At 39.1% G+C, this 20,722-nt stretch overlaps 1 protein-coding gene across 1 annotated transcript in view; it reads right to left on the bottom strand.

Moving 5' to 3' along the window:
* The window catches only part of PIGK (phosphatidylinositol glycan anchor biosynthesis class K), a 104,096-nt gene that overhangs the window by 33,511 nt on the left and 49,863 nt on the right, over positions 1-20,722 (bottom strand). Inside the window, exon 10 of the mRNA XM_087719448.1 lies at positions 4,967-5,042. Coding sequence (XP_087575574.1) covers positions 4,967-5,042 — 76 coding nt within the window. The remainder of the gene's footprint in view (positions 1-4,966; positions 5,043-20,722) is intronic.

Below are 20,722 nucleotides of genomic sequence, written 5' to 3'. Positions count from 1 at the left end.
TCTGGTCAACCATCTTAAAGGTTAATTCTGTTTCCCATCATAGCTATTCCTGTAGGTGAACCATTTGGTGCAGTTTCTATTTACCTATTCCAAACAATCCTCAACTGTTTCATTGCTCAGTCTCACAGTTAAGAACATATTGACTTACTGCCTACTCTGCTGTTTAATTCATTTATGCTTAGAGTCAGGCATGAACAGAGAATTTGAAATGTGACATCTGCGGGTTGCAGGGTCATTTGAGGCTCTGACAGCACCAAGGGAAATCCTGACATATAAACTGGTCCTGATTTCTAATCTTCCGTGTTCAAAACACATCAGATATTCTTCCCAGAGGGGCCCAATTGAGCCTAAAGTATTAAATTTCCTTTAGGTTTGAAATCTTGCAAGGAAGACCAGTATACTTCAAAGATTGAAAATAAACCTTGTGTTTCTTTTCAGGTAAAGCTACCATTGCCTCCAGCAAGAAAATTCAAGCAACCTGACTGAAAAAGATGCCTGGAAACAGACTTAAGAATAATTAATATCCAGGGGATATTGCCAGCAATTTTGCCACTTAGCAAACTTCCATTTATTCTCCTGTCTGCCCTTGTTGAAAGGCAACTGAATCTGAAGGCCACAGCAGTTGTAGATAATAGGTCATTTTTAGTTGACAGAATCTGGCTAGCTTGCCATCTATTAAATATGGTTAAAGCTGGAATAGGAAAGTTACACATAAACGTCTGGTAACAATTGTGCTGAAAGGAGCCAGGATGTGCTGTTAGACCAGAGGTCGACATCCTTAAACACTCAAAGAGCCATTTAGACCTGTTTCCTACAGAAAAGAAAACACTGGGATCCACAAAACTCTTTTGACATCTAAAATGAAGATAACACTGCATATATCGGCCTATCAACCGTCGAAAAGCTCAATAAATTGTGTGTCACCAGGTGTCGCACATTGATGGTTGTGACATATATTTTCAGCAATAGGGAGCCGCAGCAGAGGGATGAAAGAGCCACATTTGGCTCCAAAGCCATGGATTGCTGACCCCTGTGTTGTACAATACTTACATTTCAGTTAGAATTATTTTAAAGATATTCCATTTTTTTAGTAGAAGTGACCAAGACAGATAGACACAGATTGCCTGAACAGTGACCAGGAATGTTGGGAGGGGGGGGGAGGCTAAAAAGTTTAGATGTCAAGGACAATGTGTGATAAAAACTCTTCCTTTTATTAAATATGTTTTCTACAACAGTGTTTTTCAACCTTTTTTGTGCCAAGGCACACTTTTTTCATGAAAAAAATCACGAGGCACACCACCATTAGAAAATGTTTAAAAAAATTAACTCTGTGCCTATATTGACTATATATAAAGTAATTCTAGGGCCTAGAAGACAGAAAGGAGGACCCAAGCAGTGGGGGGGAGGGGAGGGTCCCCTGCCCGGTCAGCTTGGAAGGATCTTTCCCTGCCCAGTGAAGGTTGAAGGGGCTGCAGGAAGGGCCAAAGTGACATCCACGAAGCTGATCACTCCAATCAGGGAAGGGGAGCGGCACATTTGTCCCATCCTGAGGAAGCCCCTGGCAGCCTGGGCTGCCTCTGGGTTCCCCTCCTCCAGGGAAGGGAGCATTGGTGATGGGCAGGCGGCTGCCCGGGGCAGTCTTGGAGAGCGAAGGTGAGGACCTCCTTTGTCCAAACGGGGATCTCTCTTCCGCTACCCACACCGCCAGTGGTCAGCCTCTACCCCCCCCAGCCCGCTTCCCTCCCTTTCTTCGGGTCGGGCCGTTGGAAGGGGAGGGTTGGGCTGAGCCGGGCGGCGGACGAGACTCCTTTCTCAGCCGCGCAGGGCTCCTGGCGGACCCTGGCCCCGCGGGACTGCAGCTCCCTTGGACGTTTGAGGACGAGAGGGGCGCTTTGGCCCTGGTAGTGGTCCTTCGTTTATTCCCTGGAGCCGTCGGCCGGGCTGGGCATCTTTGGCTTGAAGCCAGCGAGAGGGCCCCTGTGCCCCAGCGGAGAGCGGGCGGGCTGTGGGCTCCCGGTCCCCACATCAGTTTGCCTCAGTTGGCGCGGCTCCAGGGTCGCTGCCTGTCAAGCGGGACACCAGGTCGCGCGCCGCCCCTTTTGCTCCAATTTGGGGCGTCCTGTTCTGTCGAGGCTCACGGCGAGGCAGCGCTCGAAACCTGCCACCTGCCCCGAACGGAATGCGCCGCGCGAAATGTCTCCCCCGCAGCTCCGGCTGTCCAGGAGGGCGGCCGGTCGGACCCAGCGCGGGCTCACGTACGGCGCGGCAGCGGGAGCAAGCAGGCGGGCGGCAACGGCGGGTGGGGGGGTCTCAAGCCCCAGAGGCGCTCGCAGGGCAGAGCGGCATCCCAGGCGCGCCGCACGCCCCGCCCGAGCCACACGGTAGTTGGCCGGCATGGAGGAGAGCGCCAGCGGGGCGAGGAGACAGGAATCGCCTCCCCCGATGCACCACGGAGTCCTGCCGACGAAAAGGTCGGCTGGCACGGGTCATCCTGCCGCTCATCCAGCCGAGAGCTGCCGGCCCGCAGCAAGCTTGTCTCCTGCCGCTTGTCTCCTGCAGGGGTGGCGCGACGCGGGGGCGTTTCTGCTTGGCCTCCTCCTGCGACTCCGCGGGCGAGGAAGAGGTCGGTGGCTGCTCACACACACACACACACATTCTCCCAAGCACAGAGCGGGAAAGGCGAGCAGCGACACCGGGCTGCTTCCTCCGCCGCCGCCTTCATGCAACGTGCACATTCCCTCTCTCTCAATTTCTCTTGGCTTGCAGCTGCAGCTGCTCTCAGGCAGGGTCAGCCCAGAGCCTGCAATGACAAGCCCCACCCTTGCGCGGCTCCCTCCCTCGGGCTCGTCGTCCCCTGGAGAAAATAGGATCGCGCACGCGTGCAACGGCCACGGGGCTTGCCGTAGCTCTGGTTCGGGTGAAAGGGACGACGGCGGCGGGAGATTAAGCGAATTCGCCCCGAAGGCTCCCAAGACAACAGAGGCATTTTAAAAACGATTTTGGGGGGGGAAGGGGGGGGCGAGTGTTTTTCCCACGGCACACCTCACACTGTGCCGCGGCACACTAGTGTGCCGCGGCACAGTGGTTGAAAAACACTGTTCTACAATACCAACACAAAAAGGAACAGGGCATCAATTGTATGGTCCTCAATTTAATATTTTTTACTATCTTTTGCAGATGTTCCTAGAACTGATCCTACTGTAGATATGGTTGAATATGTTATAACTTTGTTTTTATTGTTGTTTAGATGTAATCCTGTCATCACTTGGGTGGCCAGAAGTTCACAAATGTAAGAATTAATTTATTAATATTATTTTATGTTTTTTTCCAATGCTTTTCTTTCTATTTCTTTGAAATCCAGGTTTTGAATCCAAAGCTCTGCCTCTTGAATATGATGTGATCACCATGTGGTCAGATTGTGTTTCTGTTTAAGCAATCATTATAATTTGTATAATTCATCAAGTCTGCCTCGTAACTTTTATATGCTGTATTTTATGGCTGTGCTCTGATACCAGTTTAATTCCATTGTGCTATATAGGCTCTAAATAACTTTTGTTGCTCAGAGTTCCATTCTGATAAAGGGCAATAAATATTTTAAGTATAAGTACATCTGTTTTTCATAGTATTTGTTGAGATTTGTCTTACAAAGTAAGATGGAAATCTTTCTCCTTAATGTAAATTATAATCGAAGAAACAAATTGTGTATTAGCAAAATCAGCAAGCCAAATAAGCATGAAACAAGTGTGGCTAATTCTATCTTCATGGGCAGTTTTCAAGTTATTCTTAATTGAGGTTTTATTGTAGGTCTTTTTAACTCAATATTAATAATAGTATGCTATATATACTATATGCCCGTGCATAGAAAGTCATCAACATTGAGGTTTTGTTAACAATGGTTAAATTAACAACTCTTGTGAGAGAAAAGAAATTTATCCACAACTGGAAGCTTTTTGTGGACTTTTTGCAGAAAATGAAAAAAATAAAAATTATGACATATGGATTTGACAATTATTATTTTTATTTGGGGAAAATGAACACTATATTATAGTGTTAAACTAATAAAGTTGAATGTAAGTTTTTTCTTCTATCCTTGAAGAAAGAAGTTATAAATCATTTTTTTGTATGACTTTTTGTCCCCCTTTCATTTATCTCTCTTTCTTTGTTATCTTTCTTTCTGATTGTTAGTTTATGTTAGTTTTTATTTGTACATTTTGTAAAACATTTAATTAAATCATTATAACAAAAAAACCCAATATTTTCTTGATGATGCTAGTTTATTTCTGTTTTTCGTGGTGTTTTGACTCACAGATGTTGCTGAGACTGTCCTTTGTGTGACTCTGTTCTTAATCTAAAGAAGCAGAGAACAGCACTACTAAAGAGGCAGTCGTGACTATGTGCCTATTAAGAGCATGCATTGTGCTTCTCATGCCTGATGAGGCATGCCACAGCTTTTGAGATAGACAAGGTCAAGAAACAGTTTCATGAATGTTCTTTATTTCTGTACAATATGATAACAGAATCTTGAAATCTGTCAGTTTCTCTCTGTTCTCTTTATATCAAAAAAAATCAAAGTGGGGTTATTTTTAATTTCTCGTGCTTTCCACTTTCTTAATAGTGAGTTATCATTTCTCCTCCCTTAATGTTTCATTGCCTTCTTCACCTTTATTAAAAAGTCAGATCTGTATTCTTTCACAGCCGTAACTCGTGCTAACTCTACTTTGTACCATAAACATTTATTAATTAAATGTTTGAAATCAATTAGCTAGAGGTTTCCCTTGGTACTTCATAAGGAAAATTTTAGTAGGGGCATTCGGGATTTTTTATTTCTTTCTTTTCAGTACTCTAAATAATGGCATTTCCTAAATGGAGATCTCTGCTTCCATACGATTTGTGAATACAAGCATTTCATTTATAAGACTGAAGCCTTACTTATTCTTGACCGAAATATCAATAAACAAAGTGATACCTGGTGTATTATTTGTGCTACTGGAAGCTGTTCTGCATATTTTAAAGGTTCCGTTGATATTTCGTCCATAACAGGCCTAAAAAAAAATCAAATCAGATATTAGAATAACATAGAGAAGAATAAAATCAGACAACAGAAATTATCGTTAACATACATATCCCAAATCAAAATCAAATAATCAGTCATTGAAAAACACATACCCATTAAAAAATAGCCATGTTTCCAAATCCCATTTCTCTTTCCAAGCTGTATGTATGAATGTATATGTATGTATGTATGTGTATGTATGTATGTATGTATGTATATGTATGTGTATATATATATATATATATATATATATATATATATATATATATATATATATATATACACATATATATATATACATACACACATACATACATACATACATACATACATACATACATACATACATACATATATCAATCTAAATCCTTCCCACTTCAGAAAATTGGAACAGCAAGGAGAAATTTTATCACCTCTATATAGATAGGTGGCATCACTAGTTTTCTACTGAAAATCAATAGCTGCTACTTGCTCAGAAAGATTAACAAAACAATATTTTCAAGGTTTTTTTAAAAAAAGTAGAATAACAGAAGAGAGGAAGGGTACTCAAAATAGTGCAGATCATATTTCTGATAAGGGTTTGTGGTTACTGTTCTCCAAAATAGAACATTTGTGGTTAATATGATTAATTATTAACAAAGCTGTGTAATTCTTATCAAGACGTTCCTTGCAAAATGCACTTTATAAAAAGCACTTCTCCTTGAATCATTAAAGCTGCTGCATCATTTTCTAGACACTGGAATAAACATGAAGCTAAATGGCTGTGCGCATACATGCATGTCAAATAGCTATGTGAATAAACACATACAGAAACAGCTGAAAAAGCAGATTCCGTGGCATGAAGACAGGTGCTTTTTATGTATTCCAGAGTGATGCAAAGCCCCTCATTGAATTATTTGCCCAGTTGAAATTACTTAGAGAGTTTCATCTATATTTATCCATTGGAAAGCATAAACCTCTCCAAAACATGCCCACTTACATGGTAGAAAGAGAAGAAGGCTTCTATTAATGTTGTATTTTATTTGAAATACAACTATGTATACAGTTCAACATATTTATTATGTTGTCAGCTTCCTTAAGCAGTATGGTAATATATAAACACTTTTAAAATCCTATATGAAATAAGATAATTAATATTGCAATCTCTTTTCTTCTCTTGGGGCTAAAAGAGTTCTAGATTACAAAAATATTTGTAAACTTTCAACCTCCTATGTAAGAAAAAATATGCCAAGCGAAAACAGGCAACAAAAAGAAGCCATTTGAACCATTTCAAGTTGTTGTTGTTGTTGTTATTTCAAAGCTTCTTTCCTCCTGCACTGTTTGAATGCTTTCTACCAAAAGAGAGAGAGAGAGAGAGAGAGAGAGGGAGGGAGGGAGGGAGGGAGGGAGGGAGATGGGGGGACCACAATTTCCTTTTAATGGTCAGTTATGAACTTTAAATGTAAAAGCCAATCAGAATACAAGAGTTGGAAATAGTCTGTGTAATACCGCTATAAGATTTCTGCCTAGTATATTAAATTATTATAGGGAATCTGCATTCTCTTTATGTGCCAACTGTGATTACCCTACTAGGGGCCAAGATCTGAATTCTTCATCTTTATTAGGAAACAACAGTATGGTGTTTATGTAAATCAGCTGAGAACCCAGGAATTTCTTCTACAACAGAAAGAGAATGGAAGACTAAAGGTCCAGCATGTTGCCTAAAATTAAAGCCTTTTGATATATTTTAACTATATAGTATTAGTGCTAGACCTTGCTGATCTTTTTTTTTCTAGTGAGGTTGCTAGGTAACTGCTAAATAATTTTCCCAGTGGGAAATGGCATGCACTGTCTCTCCTATCGAAATGATACCAACTGAGCCAAAAGAGTCTTCTCCAACTTTCCTACCTCCTGATATACTGAACTAAAACTATAATTACCTCAGGCAACATGGATTAGTAAAGTCTGACTCTGAGTCAAGAGAGCCACAGATACACTTATTTTGTTAACCTGAAAACAGTATTCATTGCAATTATCTACAGGGCAGGGGTGGGTTCCTGCCAGTTCTAACCTCTTCTATAGAAGAAGTTCCACAAATCTACAGTGCTGTTTAGAACCGGTTCCAGCTCCCTCCCCCTGCCCGTCCGCACATCATCAAGATGAAGAGCGAGAGGAGGAATTCTGGGAGTTGAAGTCCACAAGTCTTAAAGCTATCAAGTTTGAACACCCCAGTTTTTTTTTTTCTAAAGGGTTAGGGGTGTACGGGTCTTGTAACTTGACAGCTTTAAGATTTGTGTGCTTCAATGCCAGAGTTCCTGAGCCAACATGACTGGAGGAGGAATTCTTGGAGTTGAAGTCCACAATCTTAAAGCTGTCAAGTTTGAACACCCCTGGGGTTTTTTTTTCTAAAGGGCTAGGGGTGCAAGGGTCTTGTAACTTGACAGCTTTAAGATTTGCGTGCTTCAATGCCAGAGTTCCTGAGCCAACATGACTGGAGAAGGAATTCTTGGAGTTGAAGTCCACAATCTTAAAGCTGTCAAGTTTGAACACCCCTGGGTTTTTTTTTTCTAAAGGGTTAGGGGTGCAAGGATCTTGTAACTTGACAGCTTTAAGACTTGCACACTTCAATGCCAGAGTTCCTGAGCCAACATTTTGGTTGCTAAGCAAGAGCGCTGTTAAGTGAGTTTCACCACATTTTACAAGTTGGGCCACGCCCAGCCAGTCACGACTGCCAAGCCACTCCCACCCAGTCACATAGCTGGCAAGCACTCCCACAAAGCAGGCCACACCTACAGAAGAGGTTCTTTTTGAATTTTGAAACCCACCACTGCTATGGGGTATGAAATGGATGGAGGGGTAGATGGTTGGACAGATGCAATTCGCTTCGTTCTGATCTCGAAATTAAGGTTCATCCTGCAATAGCAAGTTATACCATCAGCACCTCACATCACTCTGTCCTACACAAATTATGAGTCCTCTCTAAAGCTAACCTCAGTACATTGGAGTAGTCCAAACAGGATATTATCATGACTACTGACTGACCATTCATGTAGTAAGAGAACCACTATAAAAGAGTTTCCTCTTTTCCCACCCGCAGATACTATTTTTGAGCCTTGCGCAGGATATCATAGCTAATGGTATTGAATGCTCTAAAGGGTATTAATAGAACAAAGAGGGTATACACTTCCCATTTAAGTCCTGGTCTACGTAAAGGTCACTAGAGTAACCAATGCCATTTCTGTCCCATGACTGGACCTGAATTTCAATGGTTTCACATAAAACTAAAAAGTGTGGGGGGGAGAGGATCAAATTCCGAGGAAACCCACAAAGGAATTGTCTCCAGGTCAGTATCTCCTCCATCAGAGACTTGCTCCAGGAATGTAAAACATTCCAAATCTATATTAAAATATTTCCTCTAATCTCCAGCCCTTATAGACAGTCTTGAAGAATATTAGACTCAGTAATACTGAATATTTCTTTAATAGCTATCAATATCATCCTCTCCTGAAGCAAGGTCATAATAGTCTTCTGGATCCATGTAGCTAAGTCCTCTTCAGGCTAGAAAACATATGATCCAGCCCAAGGTAACAGATAATTCCACTCTATTATCTGCATCAAAGTCTAAGTCAATGAAGTCCCAAATAACATGATGACACATTGCCCAATCACTAGTGGCCAGATGTAAAAAATCAGTACTATTTGTAAGGTTGAAGCATAGATGATTTATTCAAGCCTATATACAAGAATCTGGTAAATTAAAGTTCAACACTAGATTGGTGCCAGATAAAGGACAATGGAATTCAAGAGGGGTTGGACTCTGAAAGCTTGTGGGAACACAATGTTTCTAACTTGATGCCATGTTTAACTCCACCTGCTCTTCTCCTACATTCACTCTATCAGACTCCTATAGTCACTGCATCCCTGGAGAATCAAGACTATGGCAAATCTCAGCAACTTAAACTGCAAATCTGATATAAACTGCTCACAGCAGCCAGATAAGACCTACTGTTCTTTCTCCAACAGAAAGAACAATTAGTTGGGGAATAAGAAGACTGGCAGCTATTCTCCTGATACAATAAGGCAGAAATAATTATATTTCACCTAAATTACCATCTTTTTTTCAGACTGCAATTACAAGATGGGGAAAAAAACACCTAAGCTCTCTCAAGTAATATTTATTTATTTATTTATTTATTTATTTATTTATTTGTACGATTTATAGGCCGCCCAATCCCGGAGGACTCCGGGCGGCTTACAACAAGGGAAGGAATAATAGAAAATAAAATAAAAAATAAAGAATAAAAAACAGGTTAAAATCAACACACATACATTTGTTATGATCGGGGCTGGACCTCAACAATGAGGTCAACAGCCCCAGGCCTGCCGAAATAGCCAGGTTTTAACAGCTTTTCTGAAGGCCATGAGAGTGGGTAAGGTCTGGATTTCTGGGGGTAGCTCATTCCAAAGGGTCGGAGCAGCCACAGAGAAGGCCCTCCTCCGGGGAGCCGCCAGCCGACATTGTCTGGCTGACGGCATCTGAAGGAGGCCCACCCTGTGGGATCTCACCGGCCGTTGGGAGGAATGTGGCAGTAGGCGGTCTCGCAGGTGAGTTTTCCTGTTGAGTTTAACAGGTTCCGTCAACAAATCAAAAAGGAGAAAAATATATCTCATTTGAAAATAGCAGTTGGCTATAGTTGCTCATAACATGTAAAATTGCCATCTATTGAAGAATAATAAAAAAATTCTCTTTTTTTTTCAATTTACTTAATAGAACTGCTTGCATTTGGGATATAATCAATTCCCTCCTCTATGTGAACTATCATTTACTTTCTCCCTGCTGTTAATATAATCTTTATTAACAAGATGAAGGAAAAATATTTATTAAAAATAAAGCTACTGTTTCAGGAGTACATTTTACAGTGAGCCCTATCAAAATGAAGATGCCAATTTACAGTCTTCAAACAGCATGAAAGTGAACTTCGCATATCCATTAGTAGTAACTAATGAAGTTCTATTTATAACTTTGTCCAACATTACTGAAAGTAAACCACTCAATTTACTTCAAGGATAATTGCTATGGAAAACAAGTGATCTAATGTACTCTTGGTTTAAGGGTTTTTTCCCCAGACAGCATGCTGGCTTAAAACATACACAACTTTGCTTTGGCGAGAGTCAAATTTAGTTTTACTTTACAGCTGATAAGTGTTTTCAATCAGATGAGCATCTCTTGCTGACAATGCTATAAGAAAGGAAGGTTTGCTTATCTTGGAAGAAAATTGCACAACCAAGTATTTGTGCTGCTGTTTGAAAACCCTCTAGAGGTGCATTTTAATATAGCAAGTGCTCTCTAACAACCCAAAGACTTACAAAATGTTTAGGAAATTTGAGAGCTATCAGAGATTAGAGAGCCATATTTCCTTAGAATGAAGCATGCCTCACTCAGGAGAGCAGAGTTGATTTTTAATAATTCAAGACCCATAGTTGATTGTATCTCGGTAAATAATTCGTGTAACATTTTTATAAAACAATGCCGAGATTTAATGAAGTATTTGTGCCAAGGTGGCGCAGTGGTTAAAAGCCAAGGTGGCGCAGTGGTTAAAAGCAGCACTGCAGGCTACTGCTAGATCAGCAGGTCAGCGGTTCAAATCTCACCGGCTCAGGGTTGACTCAGCCTTCCATCCTTCCGAGGTGGGTAAAATGAGGACCCAGATTGTTGGGGGTAATATGCTGACTCTCTGTAAACCGCTTAGAGAGGCCTGAAAGGCCTATGAAGCGGTATATAAGTCTACTGCTATTGCTATTGCTATTGCTATTTGTACATCTTTTTATCACTGTTCGATGCTGCTAGATTTTTTTTCTGAAGCTTCTTACTTTGCAGTTTATCATTTCAATTAGTCTGATGACACATATTTTTTTTCAGGTCAATGAATACCCTATTTAGGAGGGGTGTGGTAGCCTAGAGGTGGAACTCTCGTCTCACAATCAGGAGGCTGAGAGTTCAATCCTAGGTAGAGGCAGATATTTCACTTTCTGGGCACATTGAGAATATATCTGCTGAATATAACTCCGCATTGGTGACATGAAAGGCATTCAGCCATTAAACACTCTGCTAGCTCCATTCAGCTGCCCAGACTCCACCCCGCAATGGATTATAAGGTTGTCAAAAGATAATGATGAATGTATACCCTACTTATACCATTGCCTCCAGATTTCACACAATTCAATTTACCTGTGTGCATTTGCAACAGATACTGCTCAGTATCGTTTAATAATATCAAATTGAAAAGCACGGAACAAACTTAAATCATACAACTTAATACAGAAAATGTATCTTATTTTGATTGGTCTCTTAGGGACCAAATGCTAAGCATTTTTAGCCCTATAATTGAAAGCTATAAGTACCACATAATAGCCAGAATCCAGCTCACTCAGCACATTCTCCGTACAAAGCCTGTTAATCAATTAAAGGTTTTTCAACTGATCAATAATCTTGATTTAAACTAAATAATTAAATCACACAGCAATAAATAAACTTAGCATACCTAATGGTTCTCTGCCTATTTATAATGTTAAATTTATTTTGGTATTGAAAGAGATCTCAAGAAAAAAATAGAGAAGGAGTAGCTGAGATATATTTATTTTAATGAAAACCTGCAATATATCACTCAATTAACTTGTTTCCTTACAAGTTAAGTCTACAAGATAAGGTTACAGCTAACATGATTTTATATACTAGCACTATAAACAGTTATCTGCAATCTTTGATCACACCATTCATTCATTCATTTGTTCGTTCTCCCATTAATTCTGGAGTAACTCAATGCAAAATTGCTCCATAAGTGTCCTATTTTCAAAGGAACTTGCAGTGTTCTAAACCAAACATGGAAACAAATTATCTCCTTTGACATAGAGGCCTTAAGATTTGCTAACAATAGAAGTTAGAAAATACTGTATTTTTAACTTAAAACCTTGAGAAGGTGAATCAGATTTTGGTGGTAAGAAAGAATTGCTTTACTCCTCTAGAAAAGCATCCTCAAGACAACACAGCCAAGTAAATTTTTTACTGGAACCACAGCTGGGTTTTTGAGAAATCATTTTTTTCCTTATCGCCCATATCTTCACTGTCCATATGTTTGTTCAGTTTATCCATATTATGGAAGTTTAGCTATTTTAGTGGCCTGTGGTAGCACGAAGGCAGGCAGCTAAAAGAAGGGTTAGCTAATGAGCAAGTAATCTGCCTTTGTTTGTTTAGAGCATAGGTGTCAAACTCGATCGTGTCACGTGACATCACATGACATATTGTGATGTTTTTTGCCTTTGCGGAGCTGGGGTGGACGTGGCCTGCGCGTGATGCACCGGCCGGAGGCTGCCACTTTGCCATCCCTGGTTTAGAGTGTCACGTCTAAACAGACCAGATTTGGCTTTTAGACCAAGGGCTTTCGCCAATTTTCCATCAAATCAGGCTAAGCCTTAGAGAAATATTTGTGTAGTTTTTAAATGACATTACCAATTCTTTGTGTATTCATGCACACTATTCATGTACTGATTCTTCTGAGCTCTTAAGAAATTTCATTTTGTTACTTTTGCCTGCAGGCTTGTGCAAGCATTCATTTGGAACATGAGCATACATAAATTGAAATAGAGATACAGTCACATTTTCAAATCCCAGCCTACCAATTGCGTGCACTCTGTGCATACCAAGCTTCATGTATTTCTTTCAGCCAAAAAGCCACTAAAATAGCTGATTGTCTGTGACATTAGGCATCTTGGGATTTCTTTCCAGATACAGGTTATTTCTCCCACCCATGTAGAGGATATTTCTGTAGGTTCTGTGACCTGACGAATTTGTGTGAATATATGACAAAAGTCTCTTCTCACTCTGGCAGCATTTCCTTTGCCAGTGGGTTTAAAATACCTGTGAGAGATCTATACAACTATCTCAGAAGACATGCTCATCTCTTTCAACTTATTTATTTTCAGTGTGGTACTGAATTATGTGGGATTGTATCCCATCTAGTGTAGAACTGCTATGAACTGTTTCTTGAAAGTCAATATGAATGGAATAAAACATTAAGGTGAATCAGTTTGTTTGATTTCTGTGCTTGAAAATTGTAGCTTCTGCCTCTGTTCCTTTCCCCATGCTATAACAGTAAAAGCATAATCAATTTTAACAAGTGTCAGTTGAAGACTAGGAACATAGAATGAATGCTGTAAAATTTTTATTGAGCCATGGTATTTATTTTCATAGATTTTCTATTCCTCTATATTTTTATGACTGATGATATAACTAGATCCCTTTATACTTGTAAGATGACCATTGTTAGTTGAATACCTTAGCTAAGATTAGAGTTTTAATTTTTTTAAAGGTTTATGGAAATCAGCAGACCATACATACATACATACATACATACATACATACATACATACATACCAATTATAGGTTCCGGAACCTGTTCCAACCAGTACAGTTGGAACAGGCCTGGCGTCATCCACATGGAAGCAGGAAGCGCTAGCACGCAGTGCGCGCATGTGTCTTACTGTTCACTGATGCCTCTGCATGCCTCCGCGACGCTCCAGCTGCTCAGTGGAGTGTCGCACAGGTGCTGTATGTGCCGTATGTGTATGTAGAAGCGGCGAAGACTTTAAAGACAGGTAAGGAGTGAGGGCGGGCAGGTGGGCCCTCTGGAGCACCGTACCGGAACGGTACCCGGTGCTCCGGGCAGGCTCCGGTACGCCCATTCCGGGGCATACCGCCTGCAACCCACCACTGATACATACATACATATTTACATACATACATACATACATACATACATACATACATACATACATACATACATACAAATACTTTTTAAAAGTATATTTTTCTTCAGGAGAAATACAGACAGTAAAACCTGCTCTTCCTATTTTAGAGGATTTCCAGGGGGGAATTGATAAATTGAAAATGGCTTTGGAAGAAGTGGAGCTGACGACCATGGTGAAATGAAGAGCCAGCAAGTAGACAAGGAAAGGACTTGAGATTACCCTCAAGTGCTCCAGACAGTAACTCCTTATGAGGAGAATACAAGACAGTAGTCACTGGGGATTTCCAGCTCTGGGAGATAAGAGAATAGACATCTTGCTCAAGCCATAATTGGCGTTTTTAAAAGGATATTGCCTTGTATGCTTTGTTTTCTAATCATTTTCAGAAATTGCTTGTTAACTGCTTTTCATCTGTAAGAACTAACTTGGGTTTTACAGCATCTGATGAATTTCCTTCAGTCATTAGCAATAAAAAAATTAAATATAAGTTTAAGGACTTCCAAAAACTTTAGAGAAGGAGTAAACAAATTAAAAGGTTGATTTTAGAAAGTTACAAATGGACTAAGGGTCAACATAAATTTTAAGTAAGATTTTGGAATTAATGATAAGAATCCTTCCCAGCGGAAAATCCTTTGCTTTTTGAATTCTTTAAAAAGCATATTAAAATAAAAATTTAAAAATTGGATACTATAGAGAACTAAAGATTACAGTTAAAAGAGAAGAAATGCAGAATTAAGCAAAATATTTTAACATTCAAATACTGAAGGATATTTTTGAGCAATGGACTCAATTTTAGGAATATCCGCCTCTATAGCTACACCATGTTTAAAAGATGTCATGAAAGAGGAACAAGTTTTACTTGACAAGATTGAGACTGATTTGAAAGTAGATTTTAAAAGTAGAGATTACAAGAATGATGTGAAAAAGATGTTACACTGGACATAGAAAAGAAATTAAATCATGAAACTGGAAAAAGAAAGTTTGAACCTCTAAAAGGGATGTACAAATAAAGAAATTTATAACTGCTATGCAAAATATTGGAAGCCACTTCTTCACCTTTTTTCTATTTTTGTCAACTTTTTTCTTATACTTGGTTTTTTTTTTTTGCTTTACTTTCTTTCTCCCCTCCCTTTTTTACATGATTTTAATTTAACAAAAATTTATATAGGAAAAAGAGATGATGCAAACTTGACAGCACTTAATTGGTCAAAAGAAAAAAAATACTTATGACAGTTTTCTCATTGTGTTTGCTCATTTTGGATTCTTTCCCTGAACAAATGTGCAGTATAGCTTCAATTGTTCCATTGTTTTTTTTAATCTGTGAGTTACACTGTAAGCATTAATGTCATTTCATATTTTTATACAAAAAGAGCAGCAAAGAAATGTTTATCTTTTCATTTCAGTATATTGATATTTACAAAACCACATAAATGTATGGGAAACAAATAAAGGAATAACATACTAAATAAAGTGCAATCTGGATTGTTTGTGTATTTTGTTCTGGAACTGGAATTCCAATCTTAAAACATAGGTTTTTGCAGTTCATGTGCTATCTTATAATTCAGCAGTACCAACATACTGCTTAGTGGGTTGTAACTGCCTAACAGAGCATGACTTAAATGCAGAAAGAATTATCAGACAATGGATAAATGTTAAGTTTAATATTAATCGTACAGGAGACAGAAGCAGCTAGTGTTAAAGGTTTATGTCAATGCATATATTTTCAAAACCATTTTAAAAATTAAATGTACTTTTCCTCTAAAAATTTATTCAAACAACAGTAGAGGCTGAGCTATAGTAATTTTAAAAAAACACCCAACCCTCAAGCTGTTTTCTGAAGGAGAAATGGAGAAATTGATTCCTTTTTTCTCTCAAAGTGCCCTTTTCTTTGAAAAGTCTTCTATCTGGAAAATGTGAAGCACGAAGGTATATAATTTGGTAAAGCAAAGTGTGTGGCTTTGTTCTAAGGGCAGTTAGTTGTGATCTGCTGTGCCTGAATATTTGTAAATTGCATACTGTAACTTTATGAGTAGTCATTTCACAAATTGCTAAATCCCATGTTGGGTTTTTAAGAAAATAATTTCTCCGCCTTTGAACTCAAGAAGTTATTCTGGGAAGGAAGCATTTAAGTATAAAGGTCACACAAATACATTATGTAAACCTTTTATTCATCTATTAAATTGTACATTACCATATTATTTATTATTTTAATGTTTCCTTTCTTTTTTGACTTAACAGTATCACATAATACTCATCGGCTACATATGCTGGGAATGTTAACATGCAGTCAGTTTGGACAATCCAGAAGGGCGTTCCTAAAAAAAATATTTATTATTGTAGCTTTCTTCACTAATCTGTTATTTGGAAATGGGTATAGTTACATTGGGTTGAAAGTACTACTTTTCAACTACTTGAGTTGGTGTGATGTTGTTTTCTATAGATTAACTTCTTTGACATTTCCACGGTGAATTTGATTTGGACTGATGTAGAAATTCTGACATTCATCTCCCCCCCCCCCCCGAAAATGTTCTTAAAGCGTTTACTGTTTACTCCATTGTATACTTTAGAAAATTGATGCTGGAACCTTTCAGGTCAGGTCAAAGGCTGAGCAGGTTTTCTCTTAACTACTTTGCTAATTTTTCTAATTAGTTATAAACTTCAATTAAGGGAGACTCTTAAGTGACCATAATTATAGAGACAAATGTAAATCTCAATTGCAATAAATTCAGAAGACATCTGAAAAAAAAGTGCCCAGAAGTAAAGAAGCCCAGTGACAGAATAAATATTTGGCACTTAGTAGGTTCCCTTGTCTCATGATAGAATGAAAATCTGTCTTGGTAGTTGCCAGTGATTCCAAGTAGGTATAGAAAAAGCCCTTTCCTAAATGCTCCCAAAATAAGAATTTTGGCCTAGATCTGATTCATCATAAGGTTTCAGTATTCCTAAGAATTGGATAAAAGATCTTGTTGTGCCAGTGTTGCCTAAAAACTGTACTTATATCATCATCTGTAATATGTTGGTTTTTTAAAAATGTTAGTTCTGGATTGTTTTTTTTTTATCCTGCTCTTAAGAAACAAATAAAATATGAGTGAGAATCTATTGATTAGTTGGAGATAGGAACATGATATATTGCTATGGGAGTTGCCTTTGCTTCAATAAAGTGTGTTTTGAGAGCTTGATAGAATTGTTTACAGAACCACATGGATCCAAATACATTGTTCTCCAGGTACAATGAACATTTAGATACCAGTCAAAAGTAAAATTGCACTGGTCCAATTGCTTACAATTACCATAGAATATAATGTGTATGTATACGAAGTATGTTCAAAACAGCACTCTTCAGTTAGTATAATACTATATTTCACATAATGCATAGCGTTCACTTAGTGGAACAGGTTATAAAGGCAACAGAGGCTTTTTAGCAATGTTTTCCTTTTTGTTATGCCTGCAAATTAGCTTGCTCTTTAAGAAGTATGTGTCTCTAAAATACATTTGCAAGGTTTGCATGTACATCAAATTTTATCTGATTTCTTTCCTTCTTTTCAATGGGCTCATCCTCAGGATCTGGATTTTTCAACGTCTCCTGGGACAGGATGATGTGTGAATCCTACTTGGTATATGTATGTGGTACAGTCTCTTGTAGACAGAGAAGCAGTGGCCTGGCTCATGAGGAACAACAACAAACACAGGAATCCAAAACTACTGAAAACTTACTGCAGTTTATTCCTCCCAGATACTTCAGCATTCGGGATCAAGGGTTGAAAACAAAATAGTATCTTTGGGGTGCTAGCAGTTCAAACCAAGCATACAAAAGGAAAAATTCTCACAATATCATACCAAGGGAGAAAAATGGGACAGATATTGTCTTCTTGTGAAGTTTCTGGCTCCTTTTTCTTTCATAAGGAAAATCTGGTAGAGGAACCAGCTCTATTTAGTGCCTGGCCAATGAGTCTAAACCCAACTGGGCAGCATAGATGGGTGTGGGAGCCATACAGGCCTTGAGAAGAAAATAACCAGCACTTCCCCTTTGGCATCCTTCTTAGGTATCTGGCATCTTCCTCCACCACCTTCTTTTCCAACCTCTCTTCTTTTGGCACAGCAGCCTTTAAGCTAATCACCCTGAGTCTGCAGGCCCTTGCAATCAGGAACTGTGGCTTACTTACAAGGAGACTAGTGTTTTCCCTTCACTGCAATATTGTTTCTGTTTATTTGTTTATTGGATTTATATGCAGCCCTTCTCCCAAAGGACTCAGGGTGGCGTACCACATTAAAAAAAAACACATATTACAAAAGTTAAAAAGAAAATTATATAAGAGTATCCAAAAACAAACCCAATTAAGATTAACAATAACATTTTAAAAGGACCGGAGGTCACAAAGCTCCGGGGGCAGCTCATTCCAGAGGGAAGGCACTCCCACAGAGAAGACTCTCCCCCTGGGGGTCGCTAGCCGACACTGTCTGGCCGACGGCACCCTGAGGAGGCCAACTCTGTGGGATCGCACTGGACGGGGGGAGGCTACCAGTGTTTTGTTCCTCATTAAGTAACTGTTTGAAATTACAAATGGTAGATACGAATGATCCTTGATGGTCCTGTTGTCCTAGCATTCCCATAAATATGGGATCATGATTTAGCACTTGGCTACCAATTCACACTTATAATGGTTATGATCTGCTAGCTTCTTTCAAGCAAAATCAGTGTGGAAGCCAATAGGTAAAATTGTAAGATGTTTGAGTAAGTCTCTCCCTCTTGCACACTTCCCCAGACCCCAGGTGTTGTGCTTTACTGGCTACCTACACATCCTCATTAACCCTTGTCCTCACATCACAACTTCCTGGTCACCCATGCACCCTCCCCAGCCATCAACAGCTACCCTAAGTCTTGCTGCATGCATGCCACACCTCCTGGCCATTTGTGCAACTCCCCAGCCTTTGATTGATTCTTTCTCATCCAGCAGCAGCCATCCCAACCCATGCTTGGCTTGTGCCACACCTCCCTGGCCATTCCTGTATCCCCTTGCTCCCTCTCCAACTTGGCAGCAGCCATTTACCTGCCTGCTGATCTGCTTGCAAGCCAATTGACTGGTTGTTGGCAGCCAGCAGGATTGTGAGGAGTTGTACAAGATGTAGATGTGCTACATCTAAAGCATGCTGTGCTATGGAAAGACATATTAATATTTAAACTAATTCCAGGTATTAAGTAGTTGCACAAATGTGTGTGTGCTTGTGAAATATTGGAGCTCGATACTGTTGGAAAAATCCCAAAAAACTCTAACAGGTGCCTAAAAGTTTTGAATATTATTATATTGTGCATCATGTAAACTTTGTATCTATCATATTCAAAAGAATAACAGTACTTCTTGGTCTTCTAAAGATGTTTGTTATTTTTTTTAAGTTCTTGTTTTTATTTACATAGTGAATATATACTCAGGGAGTATTCACATATATTCTCCATGTTATTTTCTATCTCTAAATGGGAGATACAACCTTTCTTAATATACATTGAGACTTTAAAATCAGAAGTTTTTATCTGTTTATAATTTTATCCACCTTTTGCTGGTGTTCCTGAACATACTGTTATAAAAATAAAATCTTGAAATTTATACATTTACATAGCCTTAATACAAATAATTGTTTTGGACTATAGCCCAGTTAGACTATTCTATCTTTTTTCTTTCTATAACTTTTTCTTCTACTTTCTTTCATTTTCTAGTCAAATTTCTACAGTTATCTGCCTTTCTGATCATTTAATTCTAAGTTGAAAGGCCCAAATAGTCTTGTTTGCTAATAGATATCCTGGTCTCATTACTAGTATGTATTACCAAGCTATTGTATGTACCTTGGCAAGCAGTTATCTAAAACTATTCCATGCCTAATACTCATGTTTAGACAAAGACTTTCTTGAGCTTTAATTATGCTTGATTGCAAAGTCACAGTATAGATGGCAATATTTCAAAGATTAGAATAGAATTCTTTCTTCCACTTATAATGAGTATTTCTTCCACTTAATACCGAGCACCTGTTTTTGTTGAGATTTTGTTGAAGTTTTTCTGTTCTAAGGAAGAGAATATTTTGGTTTTTTTAAATTAATACATAAACAGTAGCAGAGATATATAAAATACATATGTCAATTACTACAAATGAAACAAAAAGAGAAAACAAGTGGTACCATCTACATTTTTCATCTAGATTGCAAGGACCCATGTAGGATGAGAATATGGAAATGTTTTTAAAGTGAATATAATGAGAATAAAGATTTTTGGCTTGGGTGTAAACCAAATACGGAAATGTATTTTGGTATGTATGTACACTGCTCAAAAAAAATAAAGGGAACACTTAAACAACACAATGTAACTCGAAGTCAATCACACTTCTGTGAAATCAAACTGTCCACTTAGGTAGCAACACTGTTTGACAATCAATTTCACATGCTGTTGTGCAAATGGAATAGACAACAGGTGGAAAGCATAGGCAGTTAGCAAGAGATCCCCAATAAAGGAGTGGTTCTGCAGGTGGTGACCACAGTTCTCAGTTCCTATGCTTTCTGGCTGATGGTTTGGTCACTTTTGAATGCTGGCGGTACTTTTACTCTAGTGGTAGCATGAGACGAAGTCTACAACCCACACAAGTGGCTCCGGTAGTGCAGCTCATCTAGGATGGCACATCAATGCGAGTTGTGGCAAAAAGGTTTGCTGTGTCTGTCAGCATAGTGTCCAGAGCATGGAGGCGCTACCAGGAGACAGGCCAGTACATCAGGAGACGTGGAGGAGGCCGTAGGAGGGCAACAACCCAGCATCAGGACCACTACCTCCGCCTTTGTGCAAGGAGGGACAGGAGGAGCGCTGCCAGAGCCCTACAAAATGACCTCCAGCAGGCCACAAATGTGCATGT

The sequence above is a fragment of the Thamnophis sirtalis genome, unplaced genomic scaffold, assembly GCF_051295495.1.
Source record: "Thamnophis sirtalis isolate CommonGarterSnake01/CBP01778 unplaced genomic scaffold, rThaSir2_p1.2 scaffold_7, whole genome shotgun sequence".
NCBI lineage: Eukaryota > Metazoa > Chordata > Lepidosauria > Squamata > Natricidae > Thamnophis > Thamnophis sirtalis.
Note: the sequence above shows the minus strand (reverse complement) of the source record. Positions and strands in the feature narration are given on the sequence as shown.